The following is an 18,350-nucleotide window of genomic DNA, read 5'->3' on the forward strand; positions in this document are numbered from 1 at the left end:
CTGCAGCTGCACAATATATAAGAAGTAGACTGTAGAACATGGAAGCTTATGCCATAAAAAAATTATTAGTCTCTTAAGGTGCCCAAGACTCTTTGTTGTTTTTGTTGCAATACACTAACGCAGCTACCTCTGGAAACAGCATGCATTTGTTCATTGGGGGGGGTGTAACTTTTTTCTCCTCCATTCATGCAGAGGGCAAAGGATAAGGAAATATAACTGTAGACAATGGAAAATTATGAACAATGCAATCCTGTATGCTTATGTAGAATTCTTACTTTGTCCAAAGGGCTTACACCTAGGAAAGTGTGCCCAGGATTGCTGCCAAAGTAGCAATCTTCTCTGTTGTAAGCGCTAGAAACTTTATGTAGGTATCACACACACACATTTTCAAAATCAGGTTTATAAAATCAAACTTGGAAAATTTGCAAACAAAAAAAAGCCACATTATGAACTGCTTGCAGTTTCAGCTCAGGTACTATACAATTGGATTTCTTATCCAAAACACACTTTGAAATAATCACTGCCCTTCTCCATTACACTTCATGCACTTGACAAAATAGGAGATTGCCTATAATAATAAATTCCTAGGATATACCAACAGCAGTAATCTCGGTGTCTTCTTAATGCATTTTCTATGGCTGTCAATTCAGTCACTTTCTGCAGAGTAAATCCAGAAAGCTCTTGATCCCAAAGTGTCCTTTAAAACTTTGAATCAACCAAAGGAAATATCCGGCCTCAGAACCACTACAGGGAGCCCAACCCCCACAGGGATTTTTCATTCCCTGAATTCACAGCCTTCATTTAAAAAATAGGAAGAGAAAAGATTATGTTGACTCTAGCCCTTTCACTTGTGGAGACCTACAAGGAAAAGCAGGCAGGCAGCTTTCAACCCATTTGCTCTGTTAGAAATAAACCTGTTCCTGCCTTCCATTGTACTGGCCAGCAAATGTAATGACAAGTGGTCGCTGGGACATACTAAACACGACATTTTCTAAAACATTCTGGTAGCAGGCCTTCCAATTTCAAAGCACCGAGTGAATACCAGCCATATACTGCTAGTAATTCTTTAGGTCTGGCCTAAATCCAGACTAGGGCCCAACTCCATCCACGGACCTTGGAAGCCGGAAAGAAGTGTCCTTTCTCTCTAACCATAGCAAGTGACTGGGTTTACCTGGGTTTGCAGACAGCCGAAGCCCTGTATATCCCCTTTATGTATTGCCTGGGAGGGGAAAGGCTGCTCTGTACCAGCAAACCAGAAAGTCTAAGCATATATTTGAAAGTGGCAATTATGGCCTCATGACTTGCCTATAATGTCACTGGTGACATCATCTTCTTGACCCTATAGCCACAAAGAAGGCATGTAGGTTTGAGAACCAAGCCTTGAGAAGAGGAAGGCATCTTTCTGAAACTGCTGAAACCAGAGTACCAGAAAATTCAAAAGACACAGATGCGAAACAAAAGGTACAGTTGATGTGTGCCTGCTTTGCAAGGCAAACAATGGTATGTCATTTCCCCCAAAATTTTCTATATAGGGTGTTGCTTTGAGTAGAGAATCAATAGCCAGGGCGTGGAGGAGGTAAGAAAAATGAATGCTTAATGGAGGAAGCAAAGGGATGTGGGGTGTCTAACCACACCCCACACTTACCCAGGATTCATTCAGGTAAGCAGGCCCAAACAGTGATGCCAAATGAGCATAAAAAGTCAAGGTCTATTAAAACATATTTTCTGAAAAATATGCAGAAATAGTAAAAGGTATGGTCTATGGCTGATAGCCATAGATAAATTTTAAATTCTTGTTTGAATTGGAATATAATCCTGAGGTTATGTTTACATAGGGTTGTATCTTGCTGCATTATGGAAGGATTGTATTTTTCCTAGATGGTATCTGCAGCAGCAACTTAGTTCACCTGGTAAGCCTTTTTTTAAATTTTAAGAATATTTTAATATGAATTGGTATATTCTTTCATGTTAATAAAAAATGTTTTATATTTTTAAGTATGGCCTTTTCTAAATCCACGCTCAAAGTGAAACGTTCTGAATAGATGCCACTGAAGAAGACTTGTCTCAAGTCGAAACGTGTCTGGCAAATTATCTGAGATATGTGGCATATTTTATCTTTGCATTTTATACTTTTGTATTAGAATACCTTTGTAATTTATTCCTGTGTTGTCACTGGGAGCGTATGTACATCTTGTCAGCATAGCAAGCAGTTTACATCAAATGTGTGGGACTAAAATTCATGTGTATTAGAAATTGGTCATGATCGTGCATTCTGTTGGCTATCAGCCATAGACCATATTTTTTACTATTTATTTCTGCATATTTTTCAGAATACATCATGTTTTAATAGATCTTGACTTTATGTGCTCATTTGTCTTTGGGGGGGGGAGAGAGATCTGCTGTTTTTTTACACCGATAACATTGTTATAATAAAGAGGTATAAAAAGAAAATGGTAAGAAATGCTCTTAAAACAGCCAGCATTTCTGCAAGTTAAACCTTGAACATATCCAACAGTAGAAACTTCTCTGGCTGATACTTCAGTGAAAACTTTTTGCCCTCTACAATTTAATGAGATGAGATATAGAGGTATACAGGAAAGTCAGTTTCCCCCAAAGGAATGAGAATATTGCAATGCCAGTCCTTTTCTCCCTGGGTAAAATGCAAATTATCTACTGAAATGGGCGATTGTCCAATCATTTAGCATGGATAATGTCAAAAATCTTCCAGATTTGGAACAATGGCAGGTCCAGGCATCAGTCACACTGGTTCTCTCCACGTGTCAACTTTTGGTTCCAATTTCTATGCAGACTAGTAGACAATTTATCATTAAGGGTAAAAATGACAATGGGTTGGGTCCAGATCAAGTTTGTTGCACTCAAGTTTCCATTGAAATTTCAATGCGATTAAACTTAAGTCATGACTAACTTACCCCATTATTTCAGTGGGAATCTGAGTTCGCCTAATTTTGTCTGGACCCAGCCCAATGGCTTTGCTTCCAGCAACAACCAGCATAAGCAAATGAGGCTGACACAATGACTGTGGAAATCTACACCAATACATCTTTTTTGTGACACTTCTGTCATATTGATGGGCTTGATGGTTTCAACCCTTTTAAAAAATATATTAAAAGGGATTTAGGTGATGGCATGTCAATATAACAGAACATTCCCCATTCTAAAACTGAACGGGGAAGGGGTAATCAAGTTGATCCTTCCTTGTAACAGTCAGTTAATCATTACATTGTCAAGTTATCCACACTTTTCATTGATTAAAACATCCTCCAAGTGGCTACTTGCTTGCCTTTACTCATCTCATCCCTAGTTCAATGGTAGTCAGGGTAAAGGATATAGATGTGCTAGGGATATGGAAGTCCCAGACATACTCTAATGTCCTCCAGGAAAACTTTAGGGCAAAGTAAAACAATGAGACTTCTATTTGCCCTCAGCCCACCCACTCATGTCAGGACATGTGGGTGTTTGATCAGTCATTCACATGTACCAACTGCAAAAGGAGAGCATTAGCACTCTACACAGAAGTGGTCCAAGACATTTAGGTGCCTGAGGCAGAAAATCCAAAAGGGGTGCCCACCATGGCAGTAAAACCATACTATTAAACTAAGTAAATGTCAATTTGCAGCCCATTAGCGATACCCCCAAACCTGTCACCTGGACATCACCGCTTTACCCAACCCAACAGTAGGGCTGGCCATGACTCAAAGTCTTGGGAAAGAGTCTGTTTCTACTTTCTGTGTGTGAGCATATGCTTGCACAGGTATGAAAGCTGAGTGAAGAAGCTGCCACATTCTGGGCATTCATGTGCCAACCTCGTCGTGTGCACCCGCTGGTGCTTAGCCAGATATGAACGCTGAGCAAAGGACTTCCCGCAAGTGGTGCATTTATATGGCTCCCCCATCTGGTGGATGTGCAGGTGCTTTGTCATATATGAAGCCAGGCTGAACCGCTTTGGACACTTGGGACAAGCATAAGGCTTGTCATGTCTCACCAATGGGGAACTAGGAGTGCTCAGGGATTTGGGCCCCTTAGGGCTCTGGCTAGCCACAGCAAATGGCTGCCCAACAAAGTGGGTGATGCTTTCATTGGAAGCCTTCTTCCTTAGCCTGCGTGCAACTCTCTTCCGCGCTCCCCTTGAGGTGCTTGGGAGCATGGGCTTAGTAGTGACTGCCTCACAGGAACTCAACACAGCTGTGAATTCAGCACTGGCTGTGATGTCATAATTAGGAAGAAGTGGCTCGGTGAGTTGTGTGTTGATATCATCATCGCTTCCACAGTACCCACACTCACAAGGCCGCGTCAGGGACAGGGGACGGGAGAGGCCACTGACCTCATTTTCCCAAATGTTGTTTGGGGGAAGCAGTTCAGAGATGTCATTTGCTTTAGTGTGGCACATACCACACTCACAGGCTTTCAGACTGGCAAAAGATTTGCTCTGCTCCCCAGAATCCATGGGGGAAAGGGACAGCAGTTGCTTTGTGGGGGTGTTCTTCACAGGGACATCTTCCTCACATTCACTCTGATCTTCCTCTTCCTCCTCATCACTCTCCTCATGTGATTTATGGTGCTTTATCAGCTGCACACGGCGCCTGAACTGACACCCGCAAATGGCACAGCTGTAGGGTCGTTCTCCAGAGTGTGCGAACACATGTTGGGTGAGGTCAGAAAGACACAGAAAGCCTTGTCCACACTGGTCACAGAGGAAGGCCTTATGAGTATTGGTGCTCTGATCTGTTGTTGAGCTGTTGGGTATAGGTGTTCTGATCTGTTGCTTCCCCCTAAGGTGATTGAGTTTATGTTGGGCAAGGTGAGAAGGCCACAGGAAGCCTTTCCCACATTGACTGCAGACAAAGGGCTTCTCTGAGTCGGTGCCCTGGTCTATTTTTAACTTTCTCCTCAAATGAGAGTGTTCATGCCGGGTAAGGTGTGACAGCCACTGGAAGCTTTTCCCACACTGACCACAGATGTAGGACTTCTTGAAGTGAGTATTCTTGTCTGTCTTAAACTTTCTCCTATAGTGAGTGCGTTTATGTCGGGCAAGGTTGGAAGGCCACTTGTAGCTTTTCCCGCACTTCCCACAGGTGTAGGATTTTTTGAGGTGGGTGTGTTGATGTGTCACTAACTGGGAGCTTGTACCGAATGCTTTGTGACAGTTTGTATCTGTACTGCAAACTTGCAGGGATGTAGGACTAGGTGTCAAAGAATTTGAGGCATCTAGCTTTGACTGGCATTGATCCCCTCTAGCTACTCTTCTGCCAGAGTGTACAAGCCGATGTTGTACAAGTGCAGAGGGCCATTGGAAATCTTTGCCACGTTGGTCAGAGGTGTGTAGATTCTTTCTATAGGTCCTCTGGTTTGCTGGCAACATTGACTTTGGTGAGAATATTTCACTAGAATTCTCTGCTTGCAGAGCCATGGTGGCAGGCATCAATGGACTTGGACTGCTTGCTTCTGATTGGCAAGGAACCTGTTTAGCTGCTTTAGCCCCAGCATGTACACGTTTATGTCGGGCAAGATCAGAGGGCCATCGGAACTCCTTCCCACACTGATCACAGTTATGCAGATTCTTGGTATGGGTACTCTGGTTTGTCACTGGTTTTTGGCTTAATGTTTTGCAAGAATTTGCATCTACTTGCAGAGGAATGAGGGCAAATGGACTGCTTGCTTGTGATTGGCTCTGGTCTCGTCTAGCTGCTTTACCCCTAACATGTACACGCTGATGTCGGGCAAGGTCAGACGGCCACCTGAACTCCTTTCCACATTGGTCACAGACGTGCAGAGCCTTGGCAAGGTTCTTTTGGTTTGTCCTTAAGTTTGAGCTTTTGCTGAATGCTTCCCCATCACTTGTAAATGTTTTCTTTGTCTGCTGGGATACCAAAGGACTTGTCTCAACTTCATCTGACAGGTGCTGGCAGTCCGAAACTGCTACACCCTTTGCTCGATTCCCCAGTTTCATTTTCTTAACACTTCCTGGCTGGTGCATTTTCTCCAAATCTCCACCACCTGCTGGGATCAAAATTGGAAACATCACGAATACAGTTTCTACTGGAAACAGAAACAAGGAACCTGAGTCAGGTAATTGTGGCAAGGCTTAATTTAAGGACACATAACGCATGTGATATCATCTTCTTGGGACTGTACCACTTCAGAATGCAGGTAGGGGAATGCTTGTTTTAACATTCCTCCAAGCATATTGTTCTGAAGAATGTTAGGGAAGAGGATTCTAGCCTGGTCTTCTCTCATGCCTGATAGTTTTCTTCATGCAGTATATATATACAGCCACAAGAGTGACTGTATACTATAGTCAGCATGGATTTTTCGCATTCCGCAATGTTAAATTGAAAATATCCCCACATGCCATTCTGCTGCTTCTCATAAGCTCATTTCAGAACAAAACCTTACAAAACTTATAGTCCCGAACTCAAGAAATGCTTGCCTAACAACCCAAGTTTTAATGGTGATGCATAAAACACTCAGAGAGAATCAAGAGTTCAAAGTGTAAAACAATAGGGAAAAAATCCAGACCGCTGTTGGACTTTTTTCTAGAAGTGGTCTCATAATCTGTTGAAATTAATTAAAAATCAGCCATATTCACAGAGTACCTGTAATCCTATTACTGACCTTGCCCATATTCTGACCTTCATATTCTGCAGTTTAAAAGTTAAAAAAATGCATGGCTGATTTTTAATTAATTAAAGAAATTTAACACTGAAGTCTATTATAGAGTTGGGCACGCTCAGTAAGAACCACCAGTGTTCTAAAAGCCAGACTCACAGCTGTTTGGTTTGGCTAATCAGGGGGCCACACTCACGCCAGACCTTTATTTCACTTTAGACAGTCATGGCTTCCTCCAAAGAATCCTGGGAAGTGCAGTTTGTGAAGGGTGCTGAGAGTTGTTAGGAGACTCCTGTTTCTCTGTCAGAACTCCAGTGGCCAGAGTGGTTTAACAGTCAGCCCCTCTTCTGTGGATTGTAGCTCTGTGAGGGGAATAGGGCCCCACCTAGCAATTCTCAGCATCCTTCACAAGCTACACTTCCCAGGATTCTTTGGGATAAGCCATGACTGTGTAAAGTGAAATAAAGGTCTGGTGTGGATGTGGCCAGGGTCAGCTTTGGTTTAAATTTGGGTGGGAGCCTACATGTGCCTGCTGTAGAATAAAAAGGTGGGGAAAACCCTGAAAAGCCACAATACTGTTCACAATGTTTTCCTTTCGGAAAGGGGCTTTCCCTCAGCCCAGTGCCCACCCACCCATGCAATCTCCTCTTCTCCCCCCTACCTTCTTCCCTACAGCTACCCTTCCTCCCCTTCTCTCTCCTTTCCCCCTCCTCCTCCACCCCCTCCTCCTCCAGGTCAGGTTCACCTATCCTAAGCATTATTACACAGGAGTAAATCCCAATGAACTCAAAAAGCATGCAAACCTGCTCTCCCCTCTTCCTTCCTCCGTTCCCCTCCCTCCCCCTCTTTCCCCTCCCTTTCTCCTTCCCTCTCCCCCCCTCCTCTTCCATGGTCAGTTTCACCTATTCTAAGCAGGATTGTGGGGAAGTTGATCCTATTGAAGTCAGTAAGCATGCAAATGATAAAACCTACACTCCCCTCCTCCTCCTTCCCATCACCTCCCTTTTGCGCCTTCCCTCCCCTTTTTTGCCTTTGCCCTCCTTCCCCTCTCCTCTCCCTTCCTCCTCCTTTCTTCCTCCCCTCCCCTCTTACTTCTTCCTCCTCCCCTGCCCACTTCAGCCGTCCTTCCCGCCCTCTTCTCCTTCTCCCCCATAGTCAGTTTCACCTATCCTAAGCATGATTGCAGGGGAGTAAATCTCACTGAACTCAGTAAGCATGCAAATGATCAATCCATTCTCAACAAACTTACACAGGACCCCTTTTTCTTTCTTATAAAACCTTGCAGTTTAAGAATATATCTATAGCCAACAGATATTTCGATCAAACTTTTAAAAGCAAGGAAATTGGGCAGCTGTAGTAAATGCATCAGGAGAGCAGGAGACCTGACCTCCTCTCTGAGATATTGTACTGCCCTACAAATTTGTAAAAATGCAAACATAATTTGGGTTGGTCTTTCATAGTCCAATCCACTTCCTGTGTAGCTTGGAAGAATTTGGTAATCAACCATGTGATTCTCCCCATCTGCAATCTCAGTTTCAGGAGAGTTCTATCACTTTCTGAACAGCTAAGCAGCTAGGAAGGCTCTGAAACCATTTTTGGAGTACCAGGTTTTAATACTGAAGAGTGAGAAACAATATTAAAGGAGTGAGTCTGATCCCATGAACAGTGCTTTATCATTACCATAGGCTACTGTCACATATGTAGTATTAACAGAAAGGATGACAGGTTAGAGGATGTGGCTTGTAAGCAAGCTTAATTCCTAGTCCATTTGGGATTTTTTATCTTTGTAAAAGTACACCAGCATTTAACTCACCAGAAGAAGCTTCAGTTTCATAAGGCTGAAGCTCAAGGACCCACACTTGGCCTCCTTCTATCCAGGAAGCTGCATTGTGGTTGTGTTCTGGCCAATCTGCACAGGAGAAAGAAAAGAGTCTGTTTTATAGGTTACACAATGCTGGAACTCCCAAGAACCAGATCTGGGTTTCTCCACTGCAGTGAGTACTTCCACTTGCATGATTAGGTCTGGACCCAGAACTCAATGCCAGGGCTTAGAATCAGAGTTGGAAGGGCTCTGAAAGGTTATCTAGCCAAACATCCTGCCAATGCAGGAAATCCACTTCAACAGCATCCCTGATTGGTGGCCATCCAGCCGCTTAAAAACCATTAACAAATGACAGCTGACCACCTTCTGAGGCAGACTGTTCCGCTTCTGAATCTTCCATACCTCCAGGAACTTCTTCCTAATATTAAGGAAGCCCACTTTCTTGTAATTTTAAGCTATTGGTTTAGGTCCTACCCTCTCTCACAACAGAAAACAGGTTCTCCACATCATCTATGTGACAGCAATTTAAATATTAAAGTTCCATTGAGTATGTACAGGATTCCACTCTCTCACCACTGATTAATTAGCACAACAGAGCATGACTGCTAGATATAAGAATACGAGAAGTGGCCTGATGGATCATTCAAAAGGCTCATCCAGTCCAGCATTTTGTTGTCACAGTGACCAACCAGATGCCCACAGGAAGCTCACAAGGAGGACATGAGTGCAACAGCACTCTCCCCACTTGTGCTTCCCAGCAACTGATATTCAGAGCCTGATACTAGAGGTGGTACACAGCCAATATGGCCAGCAGCCAACAATAGTCTTATCCCCCATGAGTTTGTCTAATCCCCTTTTAAAGCTGTCCAAATTGGTGGTAATCACTGTGGCGTCTCTGTTCTCTTTTAAGGACAATCCCCTGATTTTCCAGGCCTCCCACCCGCAACAGGCTACACCTAAAACACCACCAATTTTGCTGCCATCAGGACCTTTGTCTTAGGCCCAAATACACCTTAGATACATGAGGATGTACCACTTAGATACCACTGTTACGCGACTTTATACTCCCTTGGTAAAGTAACCGAGTCTCAAGCATGAGATAAAAACAACACCGCAGTTATTTATTATTACAGTAAATGAATTTATTATAAGAAGCTATTAATCCTACACTATTCTATCTAAATAACTACAATACTGTCCTTTACTATAGCTAACACTAAGCCCTATACTCTAAATCCTTGAATCCCACCACCCAAAAACAAACCCTAACACTTCAGAATCAAATCCCTCTCAGTCATTACTTACCATAAACACATCAATAATAAACATATATACAGTGGAACATCACAATCACTGCATCTTGTAGGAGCAAATTCCATAGCTTAATTACATGTTATAGTTAACAACATGTCTGTCCTCAACCTCCCTCCGTTCAGCTTCATCAGATGACCCGGATTATGAGAGAGGAAAAAAAACACCTTCCTGGTCACTTTCTCCACACCATGAATACTTTGATATACACGATGTACCTCTATCATATCACCCCTTTACTCATCTTTTTTCTAAATTAAAAGCCTCAAATTGCATAAGCTTTCCTCATTAGTGGAGTTGGTCCAGACCCTTGATCGACCTTTTCAACATTTTCCAGCTTCACAATATCTTTTTTGAAGCGAGATGATCTGAATTGTAGTACACAGTATTCTAAGTACAGTCACATCACACTATTATATTGGCAGTTTTACTTTCAATTCCTTTTTCTAACAATCCTCAACATGGTATTCACCATGGAATTTTGAGTCAGACTTGCACTTTGCTACCTATTGTTTCAGAAAACCAGCATTGCTCATTTTCCAAACCTGTTTCTATAGACATGAGGACTATACCTTTACTTTTGAGAAGGAGAAAGCATATGAAAACTGAGATTACGAAGAAGCCAAAATCTGTGCTGTAGTTTAGACACTAGATTGTACATACAGTTCAGCTTTAAAAGCACTTCAAGTGTACCTTCCCAGTTTTATCCCTTCTGTCTCTGTAGCAAACTCACCTTTTGCTGGCTCAGGTTCTTCAGCTGGCAGTGACCTGAGAGCAGCCTGAATCTCTTCACCTGACATTAGTGAGCTGACAGCAGCTATTTGCTTCCCACAGTGAGCTGTAGGCAGGCCAACAGTCAAGGAGACAGATTATGCTCTTGTAACGATGTTCAGGTCTGTTGAAGAGATTTGAAAATGGAAATGGACTGCCTTCAAGTCGATCCCAACTTATGGTGACCCTATGAATAGGGTTTTCATGGTAAGTGGTATTCAGAGGGGGTTTACCATTGCCTTCCTCGGAGGCTGAGAGGCAGTGTGTGGGGATTTGAACCCTGGTCTCCCAGGTCATAGTCCAGCACCTTAACCACTACACCACACTGGCTCTACAGTAAGGCCCCACATACGGTGGGTTACGTTCCGGACCCCCGCCGAAAAGCAAAAACCGCCGTAAAAGCGGAACAAGCGGCCGTATGAGTGGGGCTTTAGTCTAATTGAGACCGCCGCTTTAGCGAAGCGCTGTAAAGTGGATTTACATTATGGAAAATGTAGAGTTGGCATGCTGGTCAATTTACCAGTCATGTATTGTCAACTGAAAGTTTATTATTTGACCATGAAGGCAAGAATGCCTTTGTAGGTGGCAGCTTTCCTTTTGGAATGTTTATTTTGGTGTCACTTGTTAGCAGGGGCAAAAGTGAAGGGTACTTCTTGACCTATTGTAGTCAAGGGCAAATTTAGTACTTTTGCTTTAAAAAGTACATCCGACTGGCCACCTGCCATAACTACAGGCATTTCCAGAGAGAATCACAAGCATTCATCAGTGGTGACCCCGCTATAGGAACCAGCTCTTCATGTGATCTGATTTTTAAAAATCATTGCTGCCCCTATGTTTTATTATTTTATTCATCAGTGTTAGACGAAGCCCTTCCATTTTGAAAATAAATTGTAACTATGTAGGCTGATCCTGGCATTCCATGATAAAAATAAAAGGAAGGAACTGCTTACTGAATCATTTGCACTTAGAATCATAGAATAGTAGAGTTGGAAGGGCCTATAAGGCCATCAAGTCCAACTCCCTTCTCAGCAGGAACACATATTAAAGCATACCTGACAGGTGGGTGGAAATCTTACCTAAGATTGCTAAATTATGAAATGATTTTTTTTAAGTTTTTAAAGTTAATTTCATTGCTTCACAATAACAATGACATAATTTGGTTTTTGTAATTATGTCGTCGTTGACAATGTTATTAAGAGACTTGGGAATCATCTTTTTTTGCTATTCTGATAATGCTTTAAAAATAATTGAGCAATACTGGACCATTCAATTGAACAAACATTTTTAATCGTTACATGTCCAACCCAAGTACAACTGGAACCCCCTGAAGAACGTTGCAATAATAAATATTTTAAAAGTTTCATTACGTATATCATTATGCAGTTGTTTTGGCTGCTAATGTTATCTTATTTACTGTGCTATTTTATTATTGTTTTACTTCTGCATTTTATGAAATTATTTGAATGTAATATTTCAAGCTCTGTAAGTCACTTTCAGTTCTTCTTTAAACTGAAAGATGGAATAAAAACATTTTACATAAATGAAGGATGGCACAAACCGTGCAAAGCTCTGCGGGGGAGAAATTAGTTCCGTGGCCAAAAGGCCTAAAAATCAGGGCTCTGTTATAAGCTTGCACCGTATCGATGGCTAGGGGGGAGTAGGATGGCGCCGCGTGCGCGTAGCGTCCTCGCCATGAAACCCACCTTCGCCAAGGTTGGCAAGCCCCAAAATGTTGAGGGGTGTGTGGCTGCTTGGGATCCTCCGGAACATAAGCCCCACAGATCCCCCACCGAGGCCAGACTGGAGCTGGCGCAGCAAAATATAAAAAATGTCCCTCATCTTCCGTCCTGGCCTGCATGCGCTGGCACGGCCTAGGATGCGGCGGTAAACTATTTACGATTACTCTGCCACGGCCCAATCCTACGCATGACTACTCGGAATCACGTGCCACTGTATTCAGTCAGACAGGCTTTCTCCCCGGTATGTGTAAAATTGCCGCCTGAATTTAAATTAAGCTACACGTTGTCAAAACGTCAATATAAGTGCGTTTTATCCAGATCTTTAAAGTATGCAAACACATAACTATAGCCTATTAATTTACGGGCAATTTAAAAAAAGGTAAGATCGTTTACAGAAACAAGATCAAAGGATCTTGTTAGGCCACTTAATATTTTCTTTTTCATTCCATATTATAGGAACATGCCAATGAAAATAGACTAAAAATAAAATAGTACACCTCATTCGCAGATTTATCCATGCCAATTAAAACGGTTCCCACCCATTTAATCTGCTAACATTTTAGCTGATTTCAAGTTCTGCCTTCACATTTAGTTTTGGGGTATTCTGTTGTACGTGTGCCAGTTACTTATGATTGTTGTCATCGTAAAATGTAAATGTACTGCCCTCAAGTCGATTCCGACTTATGGCAACCCTATGAATAGGGTTATCATGAGGCTGAGAGGCAGTGACTGGCCCAAGGACACCCAGTGAGCTTCATGGCTATGTGGTCTCCCAGGTCATAGGATAAAAATCAGCAGTATGGGACTGACTTGGATAAGTATTTACATGCCATCTAATAAAGAGTTCTGTGATATACACAAACTCTGCATACTTTTTTAAACAACCTGATCCAACAGAAGAAGCCAGAGTTGTGGTTTTAGCTCTTTACTTGCTGGGGTCAACGCAGAAACGGCTGTATGTCCCTCTGCCCCCTAAAACCACTGCTGCTGGACTAGATCAGAAACCATTAGCTCCTGTACTAAATGCAAATGAAACGGCAAAGCTCATCTTATTCAGGGGAAGGTGAACAAAGAGTATATGAACAGAACTACAGTACTGATTGTCAACATTTAGGTAGTTACATATTTAAAATCCAGGAAACCAAGGTCTGTGACCTTTGCAAGATACAATTGAAAAATCCCTAGAAATTTGATGAACATTTCTCAGTACAGCTGGCCTATCTTAAAGTACTGTTGCTGAGACTATTATAAGAAAAACTTTGAAACCTGAAACAGTTCCATTTCACAGCTGCCACCCCTTTAAGCCATGTGTAAATACAACAGGAACACCTATAAATCTAGCCAGCTTCACATGGCTTTCCCCCAAGAATCCTGGGAGCTGTAGCTCTATGTGGGATAAAAGCCATGTGCTTCAAATGTATGTGAGAAAAAGGTGAGTGGTGGTGTAGTAATATGATTGTTATAAAAAGAAAGCTATCACAACAAATACTCTTAAAAATACCCAACATTTTTGCAAGTTGAATCTTGACTGGCAGCTGGCCTTTCTTTGGCTGATACTTGTCTACACAGTGAAACTTCTTTGCCCTCCATGACTGAAATCTGAAAAAGTGTACCTCTTGCTCAGGAAGATGAGGATGCAAGACCAAACATTACTTTTTCCTTCAACAATATGATTCTATCAGGGGGGGAAAGCCAAAGATTCCAAATTACACCTTTTGCAACCACCTAAGGTAAATTCAGACAGTGCCACTGAGGAGGGAAAGGTGGCACTTCATTAAGATGACACCCTCGTGTTTTTTATTCCAGTGTTCAACTAGTTATTTATTTGTGATTAAATGCAATCAGTGTTAGATTATAATTTCCATTTTGCCCTCAAATAGACACTGAATAGAAAAAGGAAAACACGTCCCTTATGCCATTTTTAAATTACTCTACAAGCAGGTAGGGGAAGGCAGTTAAAGGATGTTCAGGAGTGGGTAATCTCTGCTGATTTATGGACCCTTAACCTAAAATTCAGAACCACTAAAGCAGATTAGAACTATCATGGTATCTCATGCACTGTATGAGTGAATGGTGATATCCTCTCATGCAGAGCTGGCAAGAAGACAATGCAGAATAGTTACCTTACAGACCACAACTACTCTGATCTACCTTTAAACAAAGTCATGGACGTATAAAAGTATATAAAGTGGATTAGTATTAAGTCACCTTGTATGTGTTTCTCTAGAGTAAAATACACATGTACAAGCCTCATAATGGACAGTCCAAGCATCACAGATGCGACCCACATGATCCTCTAATCCAACCTCCTGTCTGCAAGGGAGGCGCACCTATCATTCACTCCTATCGTTTTTAAGTAAATGTGTTAATAATAAAGAAATGTTAGCAGCCCTGCACATCCGTGCACTACAAAAGCAGAGATTCAAAGAGAACAAAAGGCAGACAGGTCCTAGGCCTCTGCCTTTCCCCCTCCACAAAATAAAATATAAGCTACAAATTGGCACAAATCATCAGATCCCAATCAATAAGGAAAATTTTCAAGGGGCTGATCGTATCTCTCCATCCTTACCTTCAGGAGGGATCTAGACTCCTCACATGTTATGGCTAAGTGTGTGCATCTTGCCATGCTGCTAATGGAGGGTCCTGAATTCAGCTAGGAAAGGAGAGGAAGCTGCAGGACAACTCCCTGCCTCCCAACCCCACCTCTCCCACACTTATCTCTTTTCAGCTTGTCTAGCACCATTGGGAGAGATAAGCCCCGGTTCTGAGCTCTTCAATGCTTATCATAAGTCAGCCTATCAGAGGTGGCTTTATCTTATTTCCTTTATCCCCTCCTCCCCACATTCCTAAAGCACAAAGATCATGAGGCATAGTATTTCCACCCCCACCTCACATCTAGGTTTGGTGTGGCTGGAGATTGTTACACTGGGGTCCAAGCAGATGACCAGAGGCCTTTTCCTATAACCCGGCTATCAAGTTATTGTCATGGAAAGTTGGCCTCTATCAGGGTTCCAAAAGGCCTGAAAAAGGCCATTTTGTTTCTCACAAAAGGGAGGAGATGGCTTTCTTTCCTGGAGCAAAATATCTCTCCAGAAGCTCATGAGGCATCTTAGCACCTGCCTTTGCAGACTGTGGTAGTTTATTCCTGCATTAACTTCATCTACTCATGCTAACATCATTATTCAATATTTCACTTCTGTCCCATTTGACCTGCCACTCTAACCTCACTTCTGTTCATCACCAGTTGCTTCCTCAACTATTTTTGCACAGAATGACGGAAGTAGTTGTTTTCTTGCTCCTGAACTGTTTGCGTTGTGCTTTTAAATCAAACTTTAAAAAGGGTGCATGCCTTGAACTCTTTGCTGAGTGAAACCCACAACTGAAGGAAGTGAAAGGCACAATGCAATGCAGGGATGGACACTTCTCCAACCCAACAGCTATTGATCTGGGACTCCAAAAGAACAATGACAATTATTTATCTTAATGCTGATCTGAGCATGTAAACTTGAATACAGTACTACATAACATGCTAAAGAATTGAACATCAGGAAAAAAAAGGTGGGGGCATAAGGGCAGAGGGAGGGAGAGGAGCAGAGAGGAGCAGGTGGGGAGGGAATAAGAGACTGTACTGTCTTTATTGTAATAATGTGAAAACTATACATAAAAAAACCAGCAGAAAATTACACGCTATGTCCAGCAGTAATTTACCACTAGTCTTCAGGTAGTAATTTAACACCAGGTTTCCATTGTTTGAGTGCAACTCCCCCAACAGTGGACCTACACAGACCTCTAGTTTTAGCATTTAGCCAGTGCATACCCACAGTTTATTTTTCCTTTCTTATAACATTACTTCTTAGCATTTCTACAGTAGTCATCTTTTGGTTTTGAAGTGTTTTACATACAGCATTTCAATACTCTTTACAGCAACCCTGTAAGGTAGGCCAATACTATCATTTCCCCCATTTGCAGATGAGAAGTTAAGGCAGAGAGATTATGACGGCTTACCTAAGAGTACACACCACATTGAAAGCACATTAGCACATTATTTCCTGCAAACAATCCTGGGAACTGTAGTTTACAACTCACAGAACTACAATTCCCAAAACTCTTTAACAAACTACGTTTCCCAGGATTCCAATGTGTTTTGAATGTGCTTCATGTATGGTGTATATGCAGCCAGGGGGAGCGTTTGAACTGGGAACTCCCAGCTCTGTCTTAAGTCCTTGCAGAAGGGGGGGGGCAGGAATTGCCATGAGCCACATGAAACAGTACACTCCAGCAAAGGAAAAAATGCCATTGACACAAGGAACAGAGAGAAGGAAAGTGAAGCCTACATGAGCTTTCAATGATTGAGTTTCAGCTTGTTAAGAAGTGCCTTAGCCACTTTCTCACTGTCTCCAAAATACAGAAATTCATTGTGGACCACATCTTTGTAGATGATGTTCTCAATAAAAGACATTGTTGCATACACTATCCTTTTTGTTGTTCTGTGCAACGAACTTGGGTGATTTTGAGTTAGCAGTTTCTGCCACACCCCGTAGGCATGTGTGTGGTCAAGGCTGGGTGTGTCAGAACCACACATTTATAAGCGAAAATCCCCATTGTCCTCTGAATTATTCAAACTGTAAATAACTCTCTGCCATTCTAAAAAATAAAAAAAACATACTGTCATTCTTGTTTGTATTGTTAGGGGTCATCTCAGGATCTTTTGTAATTTGCTTTTATGTGTTGATTTTTAAGCTTATTGTAGATTTTTATTGTAGTTTTTCATTATGGTTTGGGGGGTTTGTATGACACCTGGAAAATTTATTTTATGAGGTATTTTATAAATACAAATAATAAATCTTCTCTCATGCTTCACTGTAGTTAACAGGCCAGTAAGGGAAAAGGCCAGTGATTACTTTCACATGCTTTCAATTGAAAGATTTCAGAAAGATAAACCAAAAACGGTGGTTCACTGTGGGCAAGATCTTCAAGCGGAGTTCTTAACTCCACTCAGGGTCTCCTTTTGCTGTGCCAACAGAAATAAATGGAAGAGGAATAAAAGTGCTATAAAATCTTTGGGATGCAGAATTGGTTCACTGAGTGAGTTATTAGTGTCCAGGTCTGAGATCATCTACCAGCTGAGCTTAGTCCCTTGGCCATGGGATTCATTTTGAACATATAAAATAAAAATAAAGACAGTGCTTCTAAGCCCATGCAAAGTGGAGTGTGGCTGCTATTGAGTCAATCTGTGCTTACACATGTGGGATAAGGAAGACTTTCTGGGTCAGGAGGCTTTCAAGTGCATTTTATTTCAGAAAATGTGGATAATAATACTGGTCTTCCTTACAGGGTTCTTGTAAATATTAGTAAGATAATGTAAATGAAGTGATTTGAACACCAAAACAAACTATATAAATGCCAAATACAAGTGGGACAAAATGCTGCATTGTATCTCCAACTTCTAAAATGAGTGCTTGTGTTCAGAGCTCTAGTCAATATAGAACAGGTGTCTTGTATTGTGTGGGTTTCGCAAGGGGGGAGCTTAAGGAGGGTTAAGAAAAAGGAGCCACTTTTTTTCAGCCTACCCAGACTGCGCTATAAAGCTTGGAGAAGGGAGGGAACATTTTGGGAGAGTGGGGAAAGGAAAAAAGGTGTCACCGGTCACCTCTAATTTGTCAGCATTTGAGGGGATGGATTAAATTGCATACCTGAAATGGATTAAAGTGCTCTGTAGTTCTGCTGTACTAAACCCACAGACTGTTACCCCTATCACCACCACCACATACACACACAAAGAAAACCCCAAATGGACTTTTTGCAATTAGGAAAGTGACAGTGAAATACACTAAAAAATGTGGGGACAGGGGCAAACAATTAATAAGATGTACAAATGTTGTGCAAATAAATCAAGATGTTCATTATCCCTGCAAACATAGATGCTCAACAATGAAAAGACATCATCATAACCTCCATGTAAGCATTGTGCAAGCAAACGGGACTCTCAAATAAACAGGCAATTTGGAGAAGCGCATGGGTGGTCTGTTTTTTTTAAAGTCATTGCATGCATCCAACCCAACCCGTGCCCCTTTCCAGGA

General features: G+C 42.0%; 1 protein-coding gene across 5 annotated transcripts; it reads right to left on the bottom strand.

The window, feature by feature from the left end:
• Positions 1 to 421: 421 nt before the first annotated feature.
• LOC133367008 (zinc finger protein ZFP2-like) lies at positions 422 to 14,916 on the bottom strand. 5 transcript variants are annotated; one of them, XM_061590599.1, is made up of 4 exons: positions 14,840 to 14,916; positions 10,494 to 10,655; positions 8,441 to 8,536; positions 422 to 6,018 (listed from the first exon to the last, which is right to left on the bottom strand). In XM_061590599.1, the coding sequence occupies exons 2-4, from the start codon at positions 10,558 to 10,560 to the stop codon at positions 3,740 to 3,742; spliced, it is 2,442 nt and encodes an 813-aa protein (XP_061446583.1). In that variant the 5' UTR covers positions 10,561 to 10,655; positions 14,840 to 14,916; the 3' UTR covers positions 422 to 3,739. The 5 variants fall into 5 exon arrangements, with proteins under 5 accessions (XP_061446583.1, XP_061446584.1, XP_061446582.1 ...); XM_061590600.1 differs by lacking the exon at positions 14,840 to 14,916 and adding an exon at positions 12,235 to 12,476 and having other exon boundaries at positions 422 to 6,015; XM_061590598.1 differs by lacking the exon at positions 14,840 to 14,916 and adding an exon at positions 12,235 to 12,476.
• Positions 14,917 to 18,350: the final 3,434 nt, after the last annotated feature.

Source organism: Rhineura floridana, chromosome 11 (assembly GCF_030035675.1).
Source record: "Rhineura floridana isolate rRhiFlo1 chromosome 11, rRhiFlo1.hap2, whole genome shotgun sequence".
NCBI classification, from domain to species: Eukaryota; Metazoa; Chordata; class Lepidosauria; order Squamata; family Rhineuridae; genus Rhineura; species Rhineura floridana.